This window comes from Physeter macrocephalus, chromosome 11 (genome assembly GCF_002837175.3).
Source record: "Physeter macrocephalus isolate SW-GA chromosome 11, ASM283717v5, whole genome shotgun sequence".
Lineage (NCBI taxonomy): Eukaryota > Metazoa > Chordata > Mammalia > Artiodactyla > Physeteridae > Physeter > Physeter macrocephalus.
In genome coordinates this window covers 68,005,024-68,024,944 of record NC_041224.1, presented here as the reverse complement: position 1 = coordinate 68,024,944, position 19,921 = coordinate 68,005,024, and the positions used below count along the sequence as shown (strand labels likewise).

Sequence of the window (19,921 nt, the reverse complement as noted above, 5' to 3'; positions counted from 1 at the left end):
TGAATAATATCCTAGAATATAATTTCATCTAGAAATGTATTTATGTAAAAAAATTGAATTCCTCAAAGAATACAACAGTAATTGCAGCTCAAAAAGGCCCTGGTGAACTCCAGTTTAAACCTAAGCTATCCATATGAAGTTTACTTTGATAAGTCAAGGAATAAATACAAACTCTAAAATCAGAAATACCTATGCTTAAATTCTGGCTCCAGAACATACCACATATGTAAACCCTGGGGAGGTTATTTAACTACTTTCAATCTCAGTTTCTTCAACTTAAAAGTGGAGATTTTATATATATATATATATTTTTTTTTTCTTTCAGAGCTTCTGAAGATTAGAGATAATTAACGTAATGTACCTAACACCATTCACTAAAGTAGACATTCAATAAATGACCAACTCTTATTACTATTCATTGACAGAAAGTCTCAACCTAACAAAAGGAAAAAGGGAATATAAAAAATACAAAAATAGAATGAGAGCAACATACTTCTTTTCTTCCTAATCGAATATGGGCTAGAGTCCCATCCGATTAAAGTTACTGACCTTATCATGTGGATGAATATTGGCAGCGAACTTCATTGTGTGACAGATAAGTAGCCACTTCAGCTTTTGGCTGACTAAAGCCTGCACACCATGTAACTGAATATCCAGCCATAGCAATGGATGCATATGAATCTAGCACTATTCTTACCAAGAATGCTCACATTCCACTGAAAACCAGGGGTATTTAGGGAGGCACAAGGGCCATTTTTAATTCACAGAATACAAGAGGCTTGTATTTCACCCTGGGGTAAATCAAATCTGGGATTCATATGAACCTATCTTTCAAGGAAGAATGCCAAATCAAGGGGATGCTTAGGTAACATGAGCTAAACCTCTGTTTTATTCCCTGCTTCCACAGAAGTACCACAAATAATACAGCCGTTCTCAAGAAAAACATTAGATTTTGATTCATACTATAAATAATGATAGAATGTCACAGGACTCAAGTCCTGAAAGCTGTATTTTCCCTACAGGGCAAGAATAAGAGCTGTTTAGAGGGTGCAGTTTTTATTAATACAGAAATTGCTACCTGAGTTACTTCTGGCATGTTAATTTTTTCTAGCATGAAAAAAAGTGAAGGATTCATAACTCCTAGCCTAGAACATGAGAAGTATCTGTCAGGTAAATGGCTTTATGGAGAATTTTTTAAGGTCAGATATTTTCTTCTCAAAACTTGAACAAATTCTAACAACTCTAAGTTCAAACCTGTCACTGGCAAATGTGAAATGTAAGGGCTTCTCTGTAAGGATCCCTAACTTTTACCACAGTCGATTTTGGGAGGTTCATTAGGATCATTGGGAAGATTTATAAAAGTGTAAGAAAGGAGACTGGGTCCACGTTAGGAACTAACATGGTTCTTCGGTGTGATGGACAGGAAGACATAAACATATTAACTTCTTTTTTTCTTTCATCTCCTCTGTTTGAAAGGTACATAGTCTAAATTTAAGGCTACTGGTTCCCCTTCCATTTTAAAATAATATGCTTAAGCCTGTATTTCTAAATGTAACAGCCTAAGAAATCCCCATATAAGATGAAAAAAATCAGTGTGCATATATTGCCTCCTACATTGGTCATCTTTCATTGTTGCCAGCCAGCATCCTTTCCTGTGGAAAAAGAACCCATCTATCCCTTTCAGGGAACTACCTCACCTTCATACTTACATGGGTATACTAGATGTGCTCAATGCTATCAGGATTTTGCTGCTCCCAGGCCCTCTAGATCTTTCTAGAAAGATCTAGAAAATGTGTGTATATTATTACGTAAAAAATATAAAAAATACATATAACTATATATATAATTATATATACACAGAGTTGATGCTTGAGCAACAGGGCTTTGAACTGTGCAGGTCCATCTATATGCAGATTTTTTTCACTATGTATGTCCCACAGGATTCAGGGTTGGTTGAATCCATGAATGCAGAACTTTGGAGGGGAAGGCCGACCATAAAAGTTACATGCAGATTTCTGACTGCTCGGAGGGCCGGCGCCCAAGCCCCCACCCTCACTGTTCAAGGGTCACGTGTGTGTGTGTGTGTGTATCCCTACACTTTACATCTATATTTATTTCGACTTATATATATAATGGAAAATAGGAGTTAAAACTGATACCTACAATTCCAATTCACCACCATAGGATTTTCTCTTCTCCCTGGGTCAAAAGTTACATGCAGATTTCTGACTGCTCGGAGGGCCGGCGCCCAAGCCCCCACCCTCACTGTTCAAGGGTCACGTGTGTGTGTGTGTGTATCCCTACACTTTACATCTATATTTATTTCGACTTATATATATAATGGAAAATAGGAGTTAAAACTGATACCTACAATTCCAATTCACCACCATAGGATTTTCTCTTCTCCCTGGGTCTGTTTTTTTTTTTTGCGGTACGCGGGCCTCTCACTGCTGTGGCCTCTCCCGCCGCGGAGCACAGGGTCCGGACGCGCAGGCCCAGCGGGCATGGCTCACGGGCCCAGCCGCTCCGCGGCATGTGGGATCCTCCCAGACCGGGGCACAAACCCGCATCCCCTGCATCGGCAGGCGGACTCCCAATCACTGCGCCACCAGGGAAGACCCCAGAACACTTTTTAAAGATAAAATATCTCATAAATTCATATATTTCAAATTCAGTCCTACAGGGGTATTACCTGATCTCGAATGTATTACATCTATCTCCTTTCATCCAGACTGAGAATACAGTTTCTCAGTAATACAGGGGATGAAAGAATACTAGTCTCCATAATCTTCTTTACTTTATCCTTATTTTTATGCACACAGACTCAGAATAACATTGTCAATAATACCATCACCAATATAATTGGAGAATGGTTAATTTTTTAGAATACGTTTTCCCCATTCTCCCCAATATTTTTCTTATAGTTACACTATAAAAACATCTGAGATACAGTTATTACATAATATTCTTTTTCTTCTGGCCATTAGTTATTCTTAGTTCTACAAGAAACTATAACTTTACTATTCATCCCTAGTCTTTACGTTGATGTCTAATAATTTTGATTGTCTAAGGTTCATTCTCTCTTAGTATTTAAGATCCTCAAGAAAAGAAAATGTGGGTCAGGGATTTTGTAACTGGCAAAACTTATTTTTGAGGGCATAAAATTATTGATAAGAAAGAGTAAGGACTAAGGCAACATTGTTCACATCAGCCCTTCCTGAGGAACCTACTTAAGAATGAGGTTCAGGTGCTTCTCTCAAATTGGTTCCCTGAACCTTCCAGTGAAAACCTGTTAGTTATTTTGGGGTTATCCTTTCCTTACATCTGTTATCCCAGTTGCTTCTCTTTGCTTTCTTTCACACTGATGTCATTACCATGCAGGTCTTGTGACTATTTGTTCCCATCCACTTGCATTTCAGATTTCACGTAGATATCTGGCAATGTAGTTTTTTTTGTAAATGCTTCCATGGGTTTTTGGTTTTCTTTATTAGTTATCTGGTTTCTATGTTAAAATTTGAAGATATTGAAAAATTATGCTTCTATTGCTACTGCCATTTTTCTAGACTTATAATTTAAAAGAATATCCTGGTTGCCCTGTGGTGAAGAGACTGTAGGAAGCAAGGGCAGAGCAGTGTAGAACTAATTAGGAAGCTGCTACAATAATCCAGATGAGAGACACTGGTAGGTTAGACTAGACTAGTTACTATGGAGGTAATGAATAGTGGTCAGATTCTGAATATATTTTACAGATAGAGCCAATAGAATTTTTTGATGGACTGAAAGTAGAGTGTGAGAAAAAGGATGACTCTAAAGATTTTAGATAACTTAATTTAAGGATGAGCAAAAATATGAGGGGTAAGGTATGGGAGCAAATTTCAGGAGTTTAATTTTGCACATGTTCACTTGAGGCATCCAAGTGAACAGCGAGACATCCAAGTGGAAATGCTAAATAGGAAGTTGGATATAGTATTCTGGAGTTCTGGGGACAGGTCTGTATTGGAGACATAAATTTAAAGTCCATCCAGATACTAGATGTTTAAAGTCATGAAACTAAATGAGATTACCAAGGGAGTCATTCTCTATTTGAACTCTCAGGACAAAGGCATGTTAATGTCAGTGGTCAAAGAGACAAGAAACAACCAGGCAAAAGATACTGAAAAAGAGCATATAGTCAAGTAAGAGGAGAATCCAGAGAAAATTTTATAGTAGATTGTTACATTAAAGGTCCCCCTTGAAGTATATCTTGCCAGCCATGACTTACATAGTCACCTCCAACAGTGACTACGGACTTCGCAAAATGATTTGCCTTGGCCAATGGGACATAAACAAATGTGACACAAGCAGAGGCTTGATAAGGCCTGACATCCTCTATGAACACTGATGCAAAAACCCTCAATAAAACAAGCAAAACAAATTAAACAGCATATTAAAAGGATTATACACCATGACCAAGTGATCTGTCATCCTCAAGGAGGCTGACCCAAGCTTCCTTATATGGCAGTCACAGGGGAGCAAGAAAGCAAAGTTGTGAGCAGAAGCCTCAAGACTTCTGGAGCCAAGGCTCAGGAGTCACACATTGCTTCTGCAGTAGACTGTGGATCAGAACAAGTCAAAAGGCCAGAACAAATTCAAGAGTAAGGAAAATAGAGTCCACTCCTTGATGGAGAGGTGGCAAAGTTATATTGCAAAGGGACATGCCTCCAGGAATGGCTCAACAACTTCTGGCCATCTTTGCAAACACTACACCACATCATATATTAAATTTCCTCAAATTTTGGATCTGTTTCTAGACTGTGTTAAAAAATCTATTCCATTAATTTGTATTATTATTCACATGCCAATACAAAACTATTTGGTGGATAAATTAGGAGTTTGGGACTAGCAGATACAAACTACTATATATAAAATAGATAAACAACAAGGTCCTACTGTATAGCACAGGGAACTATAATCAATACCTTGTAATAAACTATAATGGAAAAGAATTGGAAAAATATATATATATTGGATCATTTTGTTGTACACCAGAAACTAACACAACATTGTAAATCAACTATAAATTAAAAAAATAAAGTACAACTTCAAGTGCTAGAACTTAATCATATACATAATGAATAAAAGATATCTTAACTGTAAACAAAAAAGTGGGCATCCTAAGCTCCGGATTCACATTGCCTTTCAATAGGACTACAACAGTCTGTACCCCCATCAGCAGTATTATATAAGTACCTTTCTCTCACTGCACCTCTACTGGCAGTCTATTTGAGAGAAGCAAAATGATGATGTTTTTGTTTACTTAGCTATTACACTTAGTAATTACACTTACACCCAATGGCGGAGTCTAAATCCTCATCTGTCAAGTAGCCCTTGCAACAATCTTGAATGAGATCTCCTCAGAGTAAGAACCAGTACAGCCTTGCCAGAACTTGTTTTGTTAGAATAGGGTTTCTTTACCTCAGCACTACTAATGTTTTGGATGAGGTAATACTTTGCTGTGGAGGCCTATCTTGTGCACTGAAGAATGTTTAACAGTATCCCCTGGCCTCTGCACACTTGATGGCAGCTGCACCATTTTTGCAAGCTGTGATAACCAAAAATATTATCACATATCCCCAGGCACAGACAAATGTCCTCTCGCAAAACCATCCCCAGTTGGATACCACTGTGTTAGCAGAATAAAATTCTAGGAATCAGATACAAAGTCCATGTCCACAGGCATACAATGATGGTTCAGATAAGCTTTTGTTACAGGCAAAGACTGAAGAGACAAAGAACTAATATGTAGGATAAAATACTCACTTTGCTTTATAGGGTGAGTCTGAGCCAGAATTTTTTGTTTCCAATAAACTCTCGTATTCCTTGGCCCTAAAGAGAAAAGAGTTTTATCACTGTTAGTTATTTTGCTGCTAATTTTTATAACAAAAGAAAACTTTGGCTGTGTTTTTCCTCTCCCAGTACTAGGAACATTACTACACTAATTTTCACACTTAGATTTCTGAGACTGCATCTTTAAAATACTATAAATCTATCAAAAAAGACTGAAAAATACATATTTCTTCACAGGATTTAAAACAGATCCATAAAAACACTTCAGAGTTTAGGGACTTTGTACAGAATGGTGCTATTTTTCAGAAATGTTAAAATCATAATAATTAAATTTAAAACCATACTAAGTTTCTACAAGGTGGTTGAGATGCCTCAAGAGGCATATAATGCAAGATTAAATACAGGTAAAGAATAGTCACTTAACTCTAGAAATAATTTTAAAAGGCAGTGGAAATGACTTGACCAGATACTCAAAGATCTGTTTTGTTCTGCTTTTGTTATTTATACTGACTAAATACCAAAAGTCTGCAAAAATCTGAGATAACACTCTTCTGCCGTTGTCCAACTAAGCTCCACCTTGCCTGTAACTGTAGGTGACAGACATCAACAGGTCACCAAACTAAGCAGAGGTCACTACAGCAATCCATTAACAATGACTTAATTTGTCAATTTCCCTTTTCAGAGGAAAAAGAGAAAAATACTAATTTAAATATTAACCATTCACCCAAAGGATTCTAGTCTCAAATAATTAGTCCAGTGACCTATGAAAGAATTAGTCACAATGTACACCAATCCATACAGCAATGACTGGTGAAAAAATAAAAACTGTTTCATAAAAAACCTGAAAGATGCAAATTACAACACGCCTAATGAGAAAAAAGCAATCTAGCATAGGTTATGCTTGGGAATGAAGAAATAACTAAATTAGAATTAAACATTAAATTATGTATTGTTTCAACCTACGTGTGCTCATTGCTATCAGCCAAAATATTAAGTCAGATCGAAACGGGGAAATAACCACATTGTAGTTGCAAGTAATTGTGACCGCATATGGAAGGTGGGGAAAGTAACAATTTTGCAGGATTGAATATGTTCCAAGAGCTGTGCCAAGGAGCTACACATTCATTGTCTCATACAGTCTTACAAACTCAATATATATATTGTCCTCATTTTACAAAAAAGAAATTGAGGCTTAGGAAGATGCCAGTTATATCAAGACATATATTTATCCGAGCCTTCAAGTGGAAAAAACTGAATACATTCTCCCATTCATGCACACCTAACTAGAAAATTACTACCCAAAGAAAGCCTAACTTTACCTGGAATGGTAGTTAACCTCTTTTTCCTAACTTGAATCTCACCTTGATTCACTTTTAGCAATCAATTAAATATTTATTTCCAGAGCCCCTACTCTGTATAAACTAGAGTATGGGGGGATAATAAGAGTTATATATATATCAGGGATGGGGTATATATATAGTGGGAATATTCAACGTATTTATTCTCCATAATGAGGAGGAAGATACAGCATTAAAAGATACATAGTTCTACAAAGCTGAGTAAGTGACAGATGGGTACTGTCACAAGTGCTCATTTCCACCTAAGATGCTAGGGGGGAGTTTCCTCAAGGAAATGGAAAGTGTACCTTCTTGAAAGATAGGTAGCATCTGAATACACAAAAAGAAAATGCCATTAATAGGGTAGAGAAGTGAGCAAATAATGCTAGACATGGGGGGAAACACAGGTTGTGCTTAGGGAACAGTGTACAGATCCCTTTTGCTGGAGCAAAAGATTAAAATGTGGGAATAATGAGAGATAAGGTTGAAAATAATTATTTCAGAAACTCTATTATTATTAAATTCTGATTATTTACTCTTTAAGATAATGACCCACTTTATTAATATTTTAAATTTATTAGTGTTGTGTTGTATACTGCATTCCCTCACTTTTAGTCTCCTTGTCATCGTGGTTGTACTCTTTCTTAGCCATAATGTGGGATATTTATTTACTCCGTTTTATTTTTTGTTAGCTTTCCAGAGTTTACCAATATTCTCCAGAATTAGATCTTATCAACTTCTATTTAATTTCCGTTTTTATCTTTATAAAGATATAGTACATTGTAAGTGCCATATGTATATTTGTTAAATAAAAATAAATACATCTATCCTATTTCCCATGAAGAAGATATGAATATTGTTCTAATCCTTGGGTTGTTTAGACCACTACTACTTCAACTGATAAAATAATTTAAGGCTAAAATTTCATTCTGAGTAAAATTTTGACCATACTCCGTAAGTTTCATGTTCTCATTGTCACAAATTTCAAACAGTTTGTATTTCCATTTTGTCTTACTCCTAAAAACTCTTACTTCAAATAATGTTTTCTGGCCCACTCCCACCCCTTAGTTCCGAAGTGTTAATTTTTTTGTCTTTATAATTCTTTTTTTCATTTTTGGGTCAGCTTTATTGAGGTATAATTTACAAACAATAAAAATTTTAAATTTTAAGTGTATAATTTGATGAGTTTTCACAGTTGTGCCTACCAACATAAGTGAAACCACAATCATGATATAAAGCATTTCCACTACCCCACAAAATTTTCTCATGTTTTTTGGTAATAATTCTCTTCCCCCTGCCCCCACCTTCTTGTTCCTAAGAATAATCCATCTACTTTTTCCCAGTATAGATTTCTGAATATCAAATTACTACAATCATACATACTTTCTTGTGTCTGGATTAATTCATTTAGAATAAATCTCGAGATTCTTTCATAATCAAATATATTATTAGTTAATTCCTTTTCACTGCTTTGCAGTATTCTATTGTTTGGACACCACAATTTATCCATCTCCAGCTGGATATTTTACTTCTTTCCAATCTGGGGCTACTACCTACTCTAAACATTTGTAGACAAGTCACTGCATGGGCAGATGTCTTAATTTCTTTTGGATAAATACCTAGGAATAGGGTTGCTGAGCAATCTGATAAGCATGTGCTTAACCTTAAAATACAAAAATGTTTACCAAACAGGTCATTCCAATTTGTACTTCTACCAGCAAAGAATGAGAGTTCCAGTTGCTTTAATTCTTGAAGAGTGTCTTGCTTAATTTCTTTATATCTGTGAAGTTCTCATATTTCCTTTTGACTTCTAACTTCATTTCCTTGTGGTTAGAGAAGATACCTTGCATGATTTCAATATTTTAAAATTTATGGAATCTTGTTTTGTGGTCTAATGTATGATCAGTGCTGAAGAGTATTTCATGTACACTTGAGCAGAATATGTATTCTGCTGTTTTGGGGTAGAATATTCTCTATTCATCTGTTAGGTTTAGTTAGCTGATGTTGTTCAAGACTTTTATTTCCTTGTTGATCCCCAGACTGGTTGTCCTATCCATTATTAAAAGTGGGGTATGAAGTATCCAACTATTACTGGTGAACTGTCTATTTCTTCCCTCAATTCTGTCAGTTTTTCCTTCATATATTTTGTGACTTTCTCAGGTGCATATATGTTTGTAATTGTTATGTATTTTTGATGGATTCATCCTTTCAGCACTACATAGTATCCTTCTCTCTTTATTGTACAATTTTGGTCTTAAAGTCTATATTGCATGATAGCAATATAGTTACTTCATCTATATTATCTTGCAGAGGGTATTCTTTGCATGAAATATTTCTATCCTTTCACATTAAACCACTTGGGTTCTTATATTTGAAGTGAGTCCCTTGCAGACAACATATAGTTGAATGATATTTAAAAATTCATTCTGCCAATGTTTCTTTTACTGGAGTCTTTAATGCATCTATATTTAATGTGATTACTGATAAGGACAGATTTACTTCTGCCATTTTGCATTTTCTGTATATCTCTTTTGTCCTCCAATTCCTTCATTACTGCTTTATTTTGTGCTAAATATTTTCTAGTGTACCATTTTCATTCCCTTCTCATTTCTTCAAGCATATGTATATACTTATTTATCTATTGTTTTCTTAGCAGTTGTCCTGAATTATAATTAACATCTTAATTCATAACAATCTAGTTAGAATTAATACTGACTTAGTTTCAGTAGTATACAAAAATGTTCCTATATAGCATTTACCTCCTTATGCTATTATTATGTCATTTCTTTATACATTGTGTGTGTCCATCAACATAGGTTTATAATTATTGTTTTGTGTAGTTCTCTTTTAAATCAAATAGGAAAAATGAGGAGATACAAAAATACTACATTTACACTGATTTATATATATATAGTTACTTCTACAGTGTTCTTTATTTCTTTGTATGGATTCAAGTTACTGTCTACTGTGTTTTTATTGCAGACTGAAGATTTCCGTTAGAGCTTCTTGAAGTGCAGGTCTACTAGTGATAATCTCTCAGCTTTTGTTTATCATGGAATGTATTAATTTCTCCTTCATTTCTGAAGTTTTGCCAGATATAGAATTCTTGGTTGACAATTTGTTCTGCTTTTGTGTTTTTCTACCAGGAAACTGAATATGTTTATCCTACTGCCTTCTGACCTCTATAGTTTCTGATGAGAAATAAACTGTTATTATATTGAGGATGTTTTACATATGAAGAATTGCTTCTCTTTTGATGTTTTCAAGATTCTCTTTGTCTTTGTCTTCCAATGTTTGATTATAATGTGTCATAACGTGGATCTCTGCATTTCTCCTACTTAGAGTTTGTTGAACTTCCTGGATCTGCAGATCATATCCTTCATTAAATTTGGAAAACTTTCAGCCATGATTTCTTCAAATGTTCTCTGCCCTTTTCTATCTCTACTCTTCTCTGGGACTCCCTTTATGTATATGTTGGTACGCTGGATGATGTCCCACAGGTTTTTGAGACTGTATTCAAATTTTTCCCCATTCTTTTTTCTTTCTCTTCCGTGGAGTGGATAATCTCAACTGAGACTCTTCAAGTTCACTGATTCTTTCTTCTATCTGCTCAAATAAGCTGCTGAACCCTTCAAGTAATTTTTTTCACTTCAATTACTGTACTTTTCAGCTACAAAATTTCTAGTAGTTCTTTTAAATTTTTTATCTCATTATTAACATTATCCAGTTGGTTACATATCATTCACATGGTTTCCTTTAGTTCTCGGAGTATATTTAAAAAATTTTTAAATCTTTGTCTAGTAAGGTCAATGTCTGAGCTTCCCCAGGGACACTTTCTATTAATTTTTTTCCCCAGTGTATAGGCCAATTTTCTTTTTTTTTTCATGCCTTGCAACTTTTTCTTGAAAACAAGACATTTTAAATATTATAATGTGGCAACTCTGGAAATCAGATTCTCCTTCCTCTCAGGTTTTGTTTTTGCTACTTGATGTACTTGTTGTACATTTGTTTAGTGAGTTTTCTGAACTAATTTTCTGAAGTTTATATTCTTTGTCAGTCTCTGTTCTATTACTTTAGCAATCAATTAGTGATCCAAGAGATTTCTTTAAACACCACAAACAATAACATCAAAAGTCCTAATCTAGTCTTGGCAGATGGGTTGTGTGTGTGTGTTGGGGCAAGCCAACAAGACTCAGTCAGGCAGATTAAAACTCTACCTTAGCTCTCACTTCCTGCTTGCATAAAAGACTAATGGTCAGGACCTTCTTGGGTCTTTTCTGATCATGTACCCATCCCTGGGCATGAATATGGCCTTCTAGATTTCTCAGAGTATGTGGGAGGTTTTCAAAGCCCTTGTTCCCCAAGGTATCTCAATCCTCAGCCTTTCCCTGCAAATTTTTTGATTAATTATTTACACTAATTGTATACCCTTGCGCTGGGCACCACCAACTAATACATTTGCCTTTAAGTTGTTTTTGACAATCACCCCCAGGTAGCCTCCTCAGCTCTGGGAGAGTCCTGAGTTAGGTAAAAGAAAGACAAACCCTTAGAACTAACCTTTCAAAGAACCATCAATCAGGTTAAAACAACTACAGTTCTTTGAGTACAAGGTTTGTTCTGCTCCCTCCAGTACTAAGTACCTGTAACAGGGATTCTGGGAAGTTGAGACATGATCAGGGTAAGTTAAAACACCACTAGCCTTGGGCTTCCCTGGTGGCGCAGTGGTTGAGAGTCCGCCTGCCAATGCAGGGGACATGGGTTCGTGCCCCGGCCCGGGAAGACCCCACATGCCGCGGAGCGGCTAGGCCCACGAGCCATGGCCACTGAACCTGCGCATCTGGAGCCTGTGCTCCGCAACAGTGAGAGGCCCGCGTACCGCAAAACAACAACAACAAAACACCACTAGCCTCTTTTTTTAAACTGAAGTATAGTTAATTTACAACGTTGTATTAGTTTCAAGTGTACAGCAAAGTGATTCAGCAATAGATATATATAGATTTTTTTTCAGATTACTTTCCATTATAGGTTATTACAAGATATTGAGTACAGTTCCCTGTGCTATACAGTAGATCCTTGTTGTTTTATCTATTTTATAATATATAGTAGTGTGTATATGTTAATCCCAAACTCCTAATCTATCCCCCGCCCCCCACTATCCCCTTTGGTTACCATATGTTTCTTTTCTATGTCTGTGAATCCATTTCTGTTTCATAAATAAGTTTGTATCATTTGTATCATTTTTTAGATTCTACATATAAGTGATATCATATGATACTTGTCTTTGTCTGACTTATGTCACTTAGTATGATAAACTCTAGGTCCATTCATGTTGCTGCAAATGGCATTATTTCATTCTTAAGTCTGAGTAGTATTCCATTATATATACACCACATCTTCTTTATCCACTCATTTGTCAATGGACATTTAGGTTGTATCATGGGGTATTCCTCTGTGGGTTAATCCTATATGGAACTCTCTGTGCTTCCTGGACTTGGGTAACTATTTCCTTTCCCAGGTTAGGGAATTTTTCAGCTATTACCTCTTCAAATATTTTCTTAGGCCCTTTCTTGCTCTCTTATCCTTCTGGAATCCCTATAATGCAAATATTAGCATGCCTGATGTTGTCCCAGAGGTCTCTTAAATTGTCCTCATTTCTTTTCATTCTTTTTTCTGTTCAGTGGCAGTGATTTCCACTACTCTGTCTTCAGCTCACTGATCTGTTCTTCTGCCTCGTTTAGTCTACTACTGATTCCTTCTAGCGTATTTTTCATTTCAGTTATTGTATTCTTCAATTTTGTTTGGTTGTTATTTATATTTTTAAATTCTTTGTTAAAAACTCCTAATTTAGGGGCTTCCCTGGTGGCGCAGTGGTTGCGCGTCCGCCTGCCGATGCAGGGGAACCGGGTTCGCGCCCTGGTCTGGGAGGATCCCGCGTGCCGCGGAGCGGCTGGGCCCGTGAGCCATGGCCGCTGGGCCTGCGCGTCCGGAGCCTGTGCTCCGCAACGGGAGAGGCCACAGCAGAGGGAGGCCCGCATACCACAAAAAACAAACAAACAAAAAAAAAACTCCTAATTTCTTGCTCTGTGCATCCATTCTCTTCTCAAGTTCTTTGATCATCTTTATGACCACTACTCTGAACTCTTTCTAGGGTCAACTGCCTATCTCCACATCACTTAGTTCTTCTTCTGGGGTTTTACCTTGTTCCTTCATCTGAAACATATTCCTCTGTTGCCTCATTTTTGTCTAAACTGCTACTTGTATTTTCCTGTATGTGGTAGGTTGGTTAAGTTTCTCAACCTTGGAGAAGTGGCTCTCTGTAGGAGATGTCCTATGCATCCCAGCAGTGCACAACCCTCTCATCACCCAAGAGCCAGGGGCCAGCTGGTCCCAGGGTAGTATCTGGTCTGGATTTGTGGACTCGGTCTGCAGGTTGTGGGACTGTAGTTTTCTTGCTTCTGGTGTCTGCCCCCTGGTGGGTGAGGCTGGTCTAAAGGTTTGGGTAGGGTTCCTGGCAGGAGGGGCCAGTGCCTGCCCCCCTGGTGGGTAGAGTTGGGTCTTGGTCCTCTGATGGACAGGGCCATGCTAGGGCTGGGTCTTGGTCCTCTGATGGACAGGGCCGTGCTAGGGGCATGTCTAGAGGTGGCTGTGGGCTCAGAGAGTCTTAAGGCAGCCTGCTTGTAGATGCACAAGCCCCACCCAGTTTGTTGTTTGGCCTGAGGTGTGTTGTTTGGCACTTGAGCCTACAGGCTGTTGGGTGGGGCCAGGTCTTTATGCCAAAATGTCAGACTCCAGGAGAGTTCTTGCAGATGAATGCTCCCCACTGTGTCCGCCACCAGTGTCTCTGTCCCCAGGATGGGCCACTGCCACCCCCCACCTCCACAGGAGACCCTCCAAGACTAGCAGGTAGGTCTGGCCCAGGCTTCTATCAAATTACTGCTTTTGCCCTTGGTCCAGGGCATCTGAGGTTTTGTGTGTGCTTTTAAGAGTGAAGTCTCTATTTCCCCCAGCCCTTTGGGACTCCCGAAATTAAGCCCCCTTGGACTTCAAAGCCAAATGCTCTTGGGGTTCATCTTGTCTGGCCCAGGCTTCTATCAAATTACTGCTTTTGCCCTTGGTCCTGGTATGAGTGAGATTTTGTATGTGCTCTTTAAGAGTAAAGTCTCTATTTCCCCCAATCCTGTGGAGCTCCTGCAATCAAGCCCTGCTGGCTTTCAAAGCCAAATGCTCTGGGGGCTCCTCTCCCTGGTGCTGGATCCCTGGGCGGGGGTGCCTAATGTGGGGCTCAGAACTCTCACTCCTGTGGGAGAACCTCTGAAAATATAATTATTCTCCAGTTTGTGGGTCGCCCACCCGAGAGATATGGAATTTGATTATATTTCAAGTCTGCCCCTCCTATGGGTCTAGTTGTGGTTCCATCCTTATAGTTTTAGTTGTAGAGGATCTTTTCTGGTAGGTTTCAGTCTTTTTCAATGATGTTTGTTCTGCAGATAGTTGTGATTTTGGTGTGCTCATGAGAGGGGGTGAGCTCGGGGGTCCTTCTGCTCCACCATGTTGGCCACTCTCTTGCCTCTCTTAACGAGGTTCATCTGATTTTTCTTAATTGCCTTTTCCCCCAGTAGCAGTAAGCCTTTGATCATTTCCTGAGTTCAAAAAAAGTTGATTCTGACAGTTTTTGCCAGCTGATTCATTATTTTTATGGCAATATGGACTTTAGGAGTTCCTTACTCTACCTTTTTATTCACATCATTCAGGATTTTTAAAATTTTAAATAAGAGACCTTAATTCATATTTATATTACAATTGATGTGTTTAGCATTATTTCTGCCATTTTATTTTTTAAACCAGCTTTGAGATATAATTCAAATACCATATAATTCACCCATCTAAATGTGTAATTCAACATTTTAAAATATATTCATAGGGTTGTATAGCCAATCATCACATTCTAACTTTAGATTTTTATTTTCCCTGAATAAAATCCAGTAACCTTTAGTACTCAATCCCAGTTTCTCTCCTCCTGCTCACATCCCCAAGCAACACTAATCTGCTTTTTATCTCTATAAAATTTTTTATGCTGGACATTTCATATAAATAGAATCATAAGATACATGGCCTTTTTCTGACTGGCTTCTTTCACTTACCATAGTGTTTTCAAGTTTCATCCACATTGCAGCACATGTCAGTATTCATTCCTTTTCATTCCTAAATACTATTTCATTGTATGGATATATCAAATTTTGCTTACCTATTCAACAGTTGATGAACATTTGGGTTGTTTCCACTTTTGGCTCTTATGAATAATGATGTTATGAACATACTTGTACAAGTTTTATTTGACCATGTTTTCAATTCTCTTGGGTATAAATCTAGGCGTGGATTTACTAGGTCATATAGTAATTCTGTGTTTAACTTTTGGGGAACTAACAAACTGTTTTCCAAAGTAGACAGACCATTATATTCCCAACAGTAAGGTATAAAGATTCTAATTTCTCCACAACCTTGTTACTGTCTGTCTATTGAATATAGCCATCCTAGTTGGTGTGAAGTGGAATCTCACTATGGACTTGACTTCCCTGATGACTAATGATGTTGAGCATCTTTTCATGGTCATACTGGCCGTTTGTATACCTTGTTAAAGACATGTCTACACAGATCCTTTGCACATTCATTATTGGTCAGTCTACAAAGGCAAAAGAAATAAAAGCAAAAACAAACAAATGGGCCCTAATCAAACTCAAAAGTGCGTATCAACAAAATGAAAAGACAACCTACTGAATGGGAGAAAATACTTGCAAATGATGCGACTGACAAGTGGTTAATATCCAAAATATACAATCAGCTCATACAACTCCATGTCAAAAAAACACACAACCCAATCAAAAAATAGGCAGATGTCCTAAATAGACATTTTTCCAAAGAAGACATACAAATGGCCAACAGGCACATGAAAAGATGCTCAACATTACTAATTATTAGAGAAATGCAAATCACAACCACAATGAGGTATCACCTCACACTGGTCAGAATGGCTAACATCAAAAAGTCTACAAAAAGTAAATGCTAGGGGCTTCCCTGGTGGCGCAGTGGTTGCGCGTCCGCCTGCCGATGCAAGGGAACCGGGTTCGCGCCCCGGTTTGGGAGGATCCCACATGCCGTGAGGCGGCTGGGCCCGTGAGCCATGGCCGCTGGGCCTGCGCGTCCGGAGCCTGTGCTCCGCAACAGGAGAGGCCGCAGCAGGGGGAGGCCCGCATACCACAAAAAAAAAAAAAAAAAAAAAAAAGTAAATGCTGGAGAGGTTATGGAGAATACCGCTGGTGGGAATGTAAAGTGGTGCAGCCACTATGGAAAACAGTATAGAGGTTCCTTATAAAACAAAAAATGGAGATACCATATGATCCAGCAATCCTACTCCTGGGTATATATACAGAAAAAACAAAAACTGTAAGTCGAAAAGATACATGCACTGCAATGTTCACAGCAGCACTATTTAGAAAAGCCAAGACATGGAAGCTACTCAAATGCCCATCAGTGGATGACTGGCTTAAGAAGATGTGAGATATATATATATGTATATAGACATACACATACACACACACACACATACACACACACACACATATGCAATGGAATATTACTCAGCCACAAAAAAGAACAAAACACTGCCATTAGCAGCAACATGAATGGACCTAGAGAATATGCTTAGTGAAATAAGTCAAACAGAGAATGACAAATACTATACGATATCACTTATATGAGGTATCTAAAAAACAATACAAATAAATCTATATACAAAACAGACTCACAGACACAGAAAACAAACTATGCTCACCAAAGAGGACAGGGAAGTGGGAGTGAGAGACAAATTAGGAGTGTTTGATTAACAGATACAAACTACTATACACAAAATAGATAATTAACAACAATTTACTATATAGCACAGGGAATTATACCCAATATCTGTAATAATCTATAATGGAATATAGTCTACAGAAAAAAACCCAAAGACAAATCAATATGCTGTACACCTGAAACTAACACAATATTGTAAATCAACTACACTTCAATAACAAAAAAATTACTCTAAGCATTAAACACACAGTATATAAAAAGAATGACATGGTAACTATTCTTATTAAGAGTTTACAGTGAGGAGAATAAATAAAAATTTTAAAAAATAAATAAGGTAATATCTGAGAATAAGATATCCTATAAAGAGAATAGAGTAATTAATATACAGTGGCTGATTATATGTATGTGTGCCAAGGAGTTGAAGGATTTATAGAGCACAATGAAGGAAGGCCTCTGAGAAGTAAGTCTTTAAGCAGAAACCTGAATCAAGTGAAAGAGCCAGTCACGGAAATCTCGGGAAATTTCAAGCTGGCTAGAGGGAACATCAAGTGCCAATACACTATGGAATATTCAAGGAACAGAATGGCAGCAATGGTAAAACGAATACAGAATTACGCTTATTATATAAACATGCTACTCCATTAAAAATGCTTTCTTGAAAGTCATCAATGACTCCAGTATTACCAAACACAATGGCTTTTTCTCTGTATTCATTCTCCTTGAACTTTCTGACTGTATTTCACATCTATCAATGCCTTTTTCATGCCTTCATCTCCTTTCACTTCCATTAAACAATTATCTATTGTTACTATTGCAATTTTAATATTATAATAATGAATGCTAAATATATAATTTTAACTTTTAGTCCAAATTTCAAACTCCTGAAGCTCTTCACTTGGAAGCTCAACCTTCACCTTGTTCTCTATATCTTTAAAACCAAAATCATTCTTAACATTGTACATCCACTTACCTATATTTTTCAATAGTACTTTGGACTAATATTTCAAAATTATTTTCTATTCTTCATTTTCTTTTCTCAATATTATTATCAAATCATTAATCTTAGATTAAAACATTTCTTGATTGCTTTCTTTAAATTTATTGTACTATACACTGTAATGTCAGCCCTATCACTTCACGCCTGAATTAGTAAAATAATCTCCTATGCACCCAAGTTCTCAACCTTCTAATCCTACCTATATAGCACAGGTGACAAATATTCCCAAGTCATTAATTTCCTGATGTTATTCCCTTGGTTATCTATGGTAGTTCTTTTCTAAAAGATATAGTCAATCTTCTAACTAGCATTCAAGGCTCTCCATAATTTGACCCTTTGCTACTTATTCAACTTTATATTCTCTGACGTGTCAACTGCATTTTATAAATTTGGATTTGCACAGTCCATTATCGAGACATTTTCACCAGTTAGGATACTACTGCAGGGAGCAGTACAGCTTAATACCTGCACAGATTAATGCAGAAGGCAAGAAACAGGAGGAAATTATTACTTTTACAAAAATAAACTTCAACTGAAAAGAATAAATAGGTATTTAACAGGCTTACAAATGTGGACACTGTCTACCAGTTCCTCTGGGATATCACCTGGAGAGCTGAAACCTACTTGCTGTATGCTCAGCCACATCATCTCTGTGCCCCTATTTTTTTTTCCCCCAAGTTTACTGAGATATGATCAACATACAGCATGGTGTAAGGTTAAGGTGTACAAAGTGATGATTTGATACACATATATACTGTGAAATGATTACCAAAATAAAATTAATTAACACCTTCATCATCTCACATAATTACCAGTTTGTGTGTGTGGTGAAAATATTTAAGATCTACTTCCTTAGCAACTTTCAAGTATTAAAATATAGCATTGTTAACTATAGTCACCAGCCTGCACATTAGATTCCCAAAACTTGTTTATCTCATAAGTGGAAGTTTGTTCCCTTTGACCAACATCTCCCCATTTCCCCCACCCCTGAGCCCCTGGTTACCACTGTTCTAATCTCTATTTATATGATTTTGACTTTTGTAGGTTCCATGTATAAGTGAGATCATATAGTATCTGTCTTTCCCTGTCTTACTACTACATAGTAAAATGCCTTTGGGGTTCCATATATGTTGTTGCAAAAAGGCATAATTTCGTTCTTTTCTATGGGTGCTCCCTATCGCAATCAAGGACATACATCAGCATACAGCTAGATGCTCTAAGGACACCATCAACTTCTTCCTGCCTCCCTCTCTCACATAATCTATCTCAGATTTCTTTCTTGTATCTATCTACTCCTCCACATATCTATGCCAAACATTCTGGCATCTAATTTTGATCCTTACTGAACCACTTTCTAACTACTTTGTGTGAGGAAGTTTTTTTTGTTTTTTTCTAAGTATGGCCTTTAGAAAGCCATTGTATTTTGTAAACCTAAGTTTTCCGCACTTGTAAGATGAGGGAATACAACTAGCTAATTTTTAAAGGTCTTTTCTAGCTCTAAGATTCCATGATTCTAAATTCTTATCAACAGTAGGTACAAATTTGTTAGGTAGGGACTTCCCTGGTGGCACAGTGGTTAAGAATCCGCCTGCAGGGGACACGGGTTCGAGTGCTGTTCCAGAAAGATCCCACATACTGCAGAGCAACTAAGCCCGTGTGCCATAACTACTGAGCCTGCACTCTAGAGCCCATGAGCCACAACTACTGAGTCCACAGGCCACAACTACTGAAGCCCAAACACCTAGAGCCCATGCTCTGCAACAAGAGAAGCCACCACAATGAGAAGCCTGTGCGCTACAACGAAGAGTAGCCCCCGCTCGCCGCAACTAGAGAAAGCCTACATGCAGCAACGAAGACCCAACACAGCCAAAATATAAATAAATAAATAAACAAACAAACAAATAAATAAATA

General features: G+C 37.3%; 1 protein-coding gene across 19 annotated transcripts in view; it reads right to left on the bottom strand.

Moving 5' to 3' along the window:
* SCAPER (S-phase cyclin A associated protein in the ER) overlaps window positions 1-19,921 on the bottom strand; it is a 491,770-nt gene that overhangs the window by 228,579 nt on the left and 243,270 nt on the right. For all 19 annotated transcript variants that reach the window (XM_055088136.1, XM_028495131.2, XM_024128925.3 and 16 more), the window contains one exon: window positions 5,800-5,865. In XM_055088136.1, the coding sequence (XP_054944111.1) occupies window positions 5,800-5,865 (66 nt within the window). The remainder of the gene's footprint in view (window positions 1-5,799; window positions 5,866-19,921) is intronic.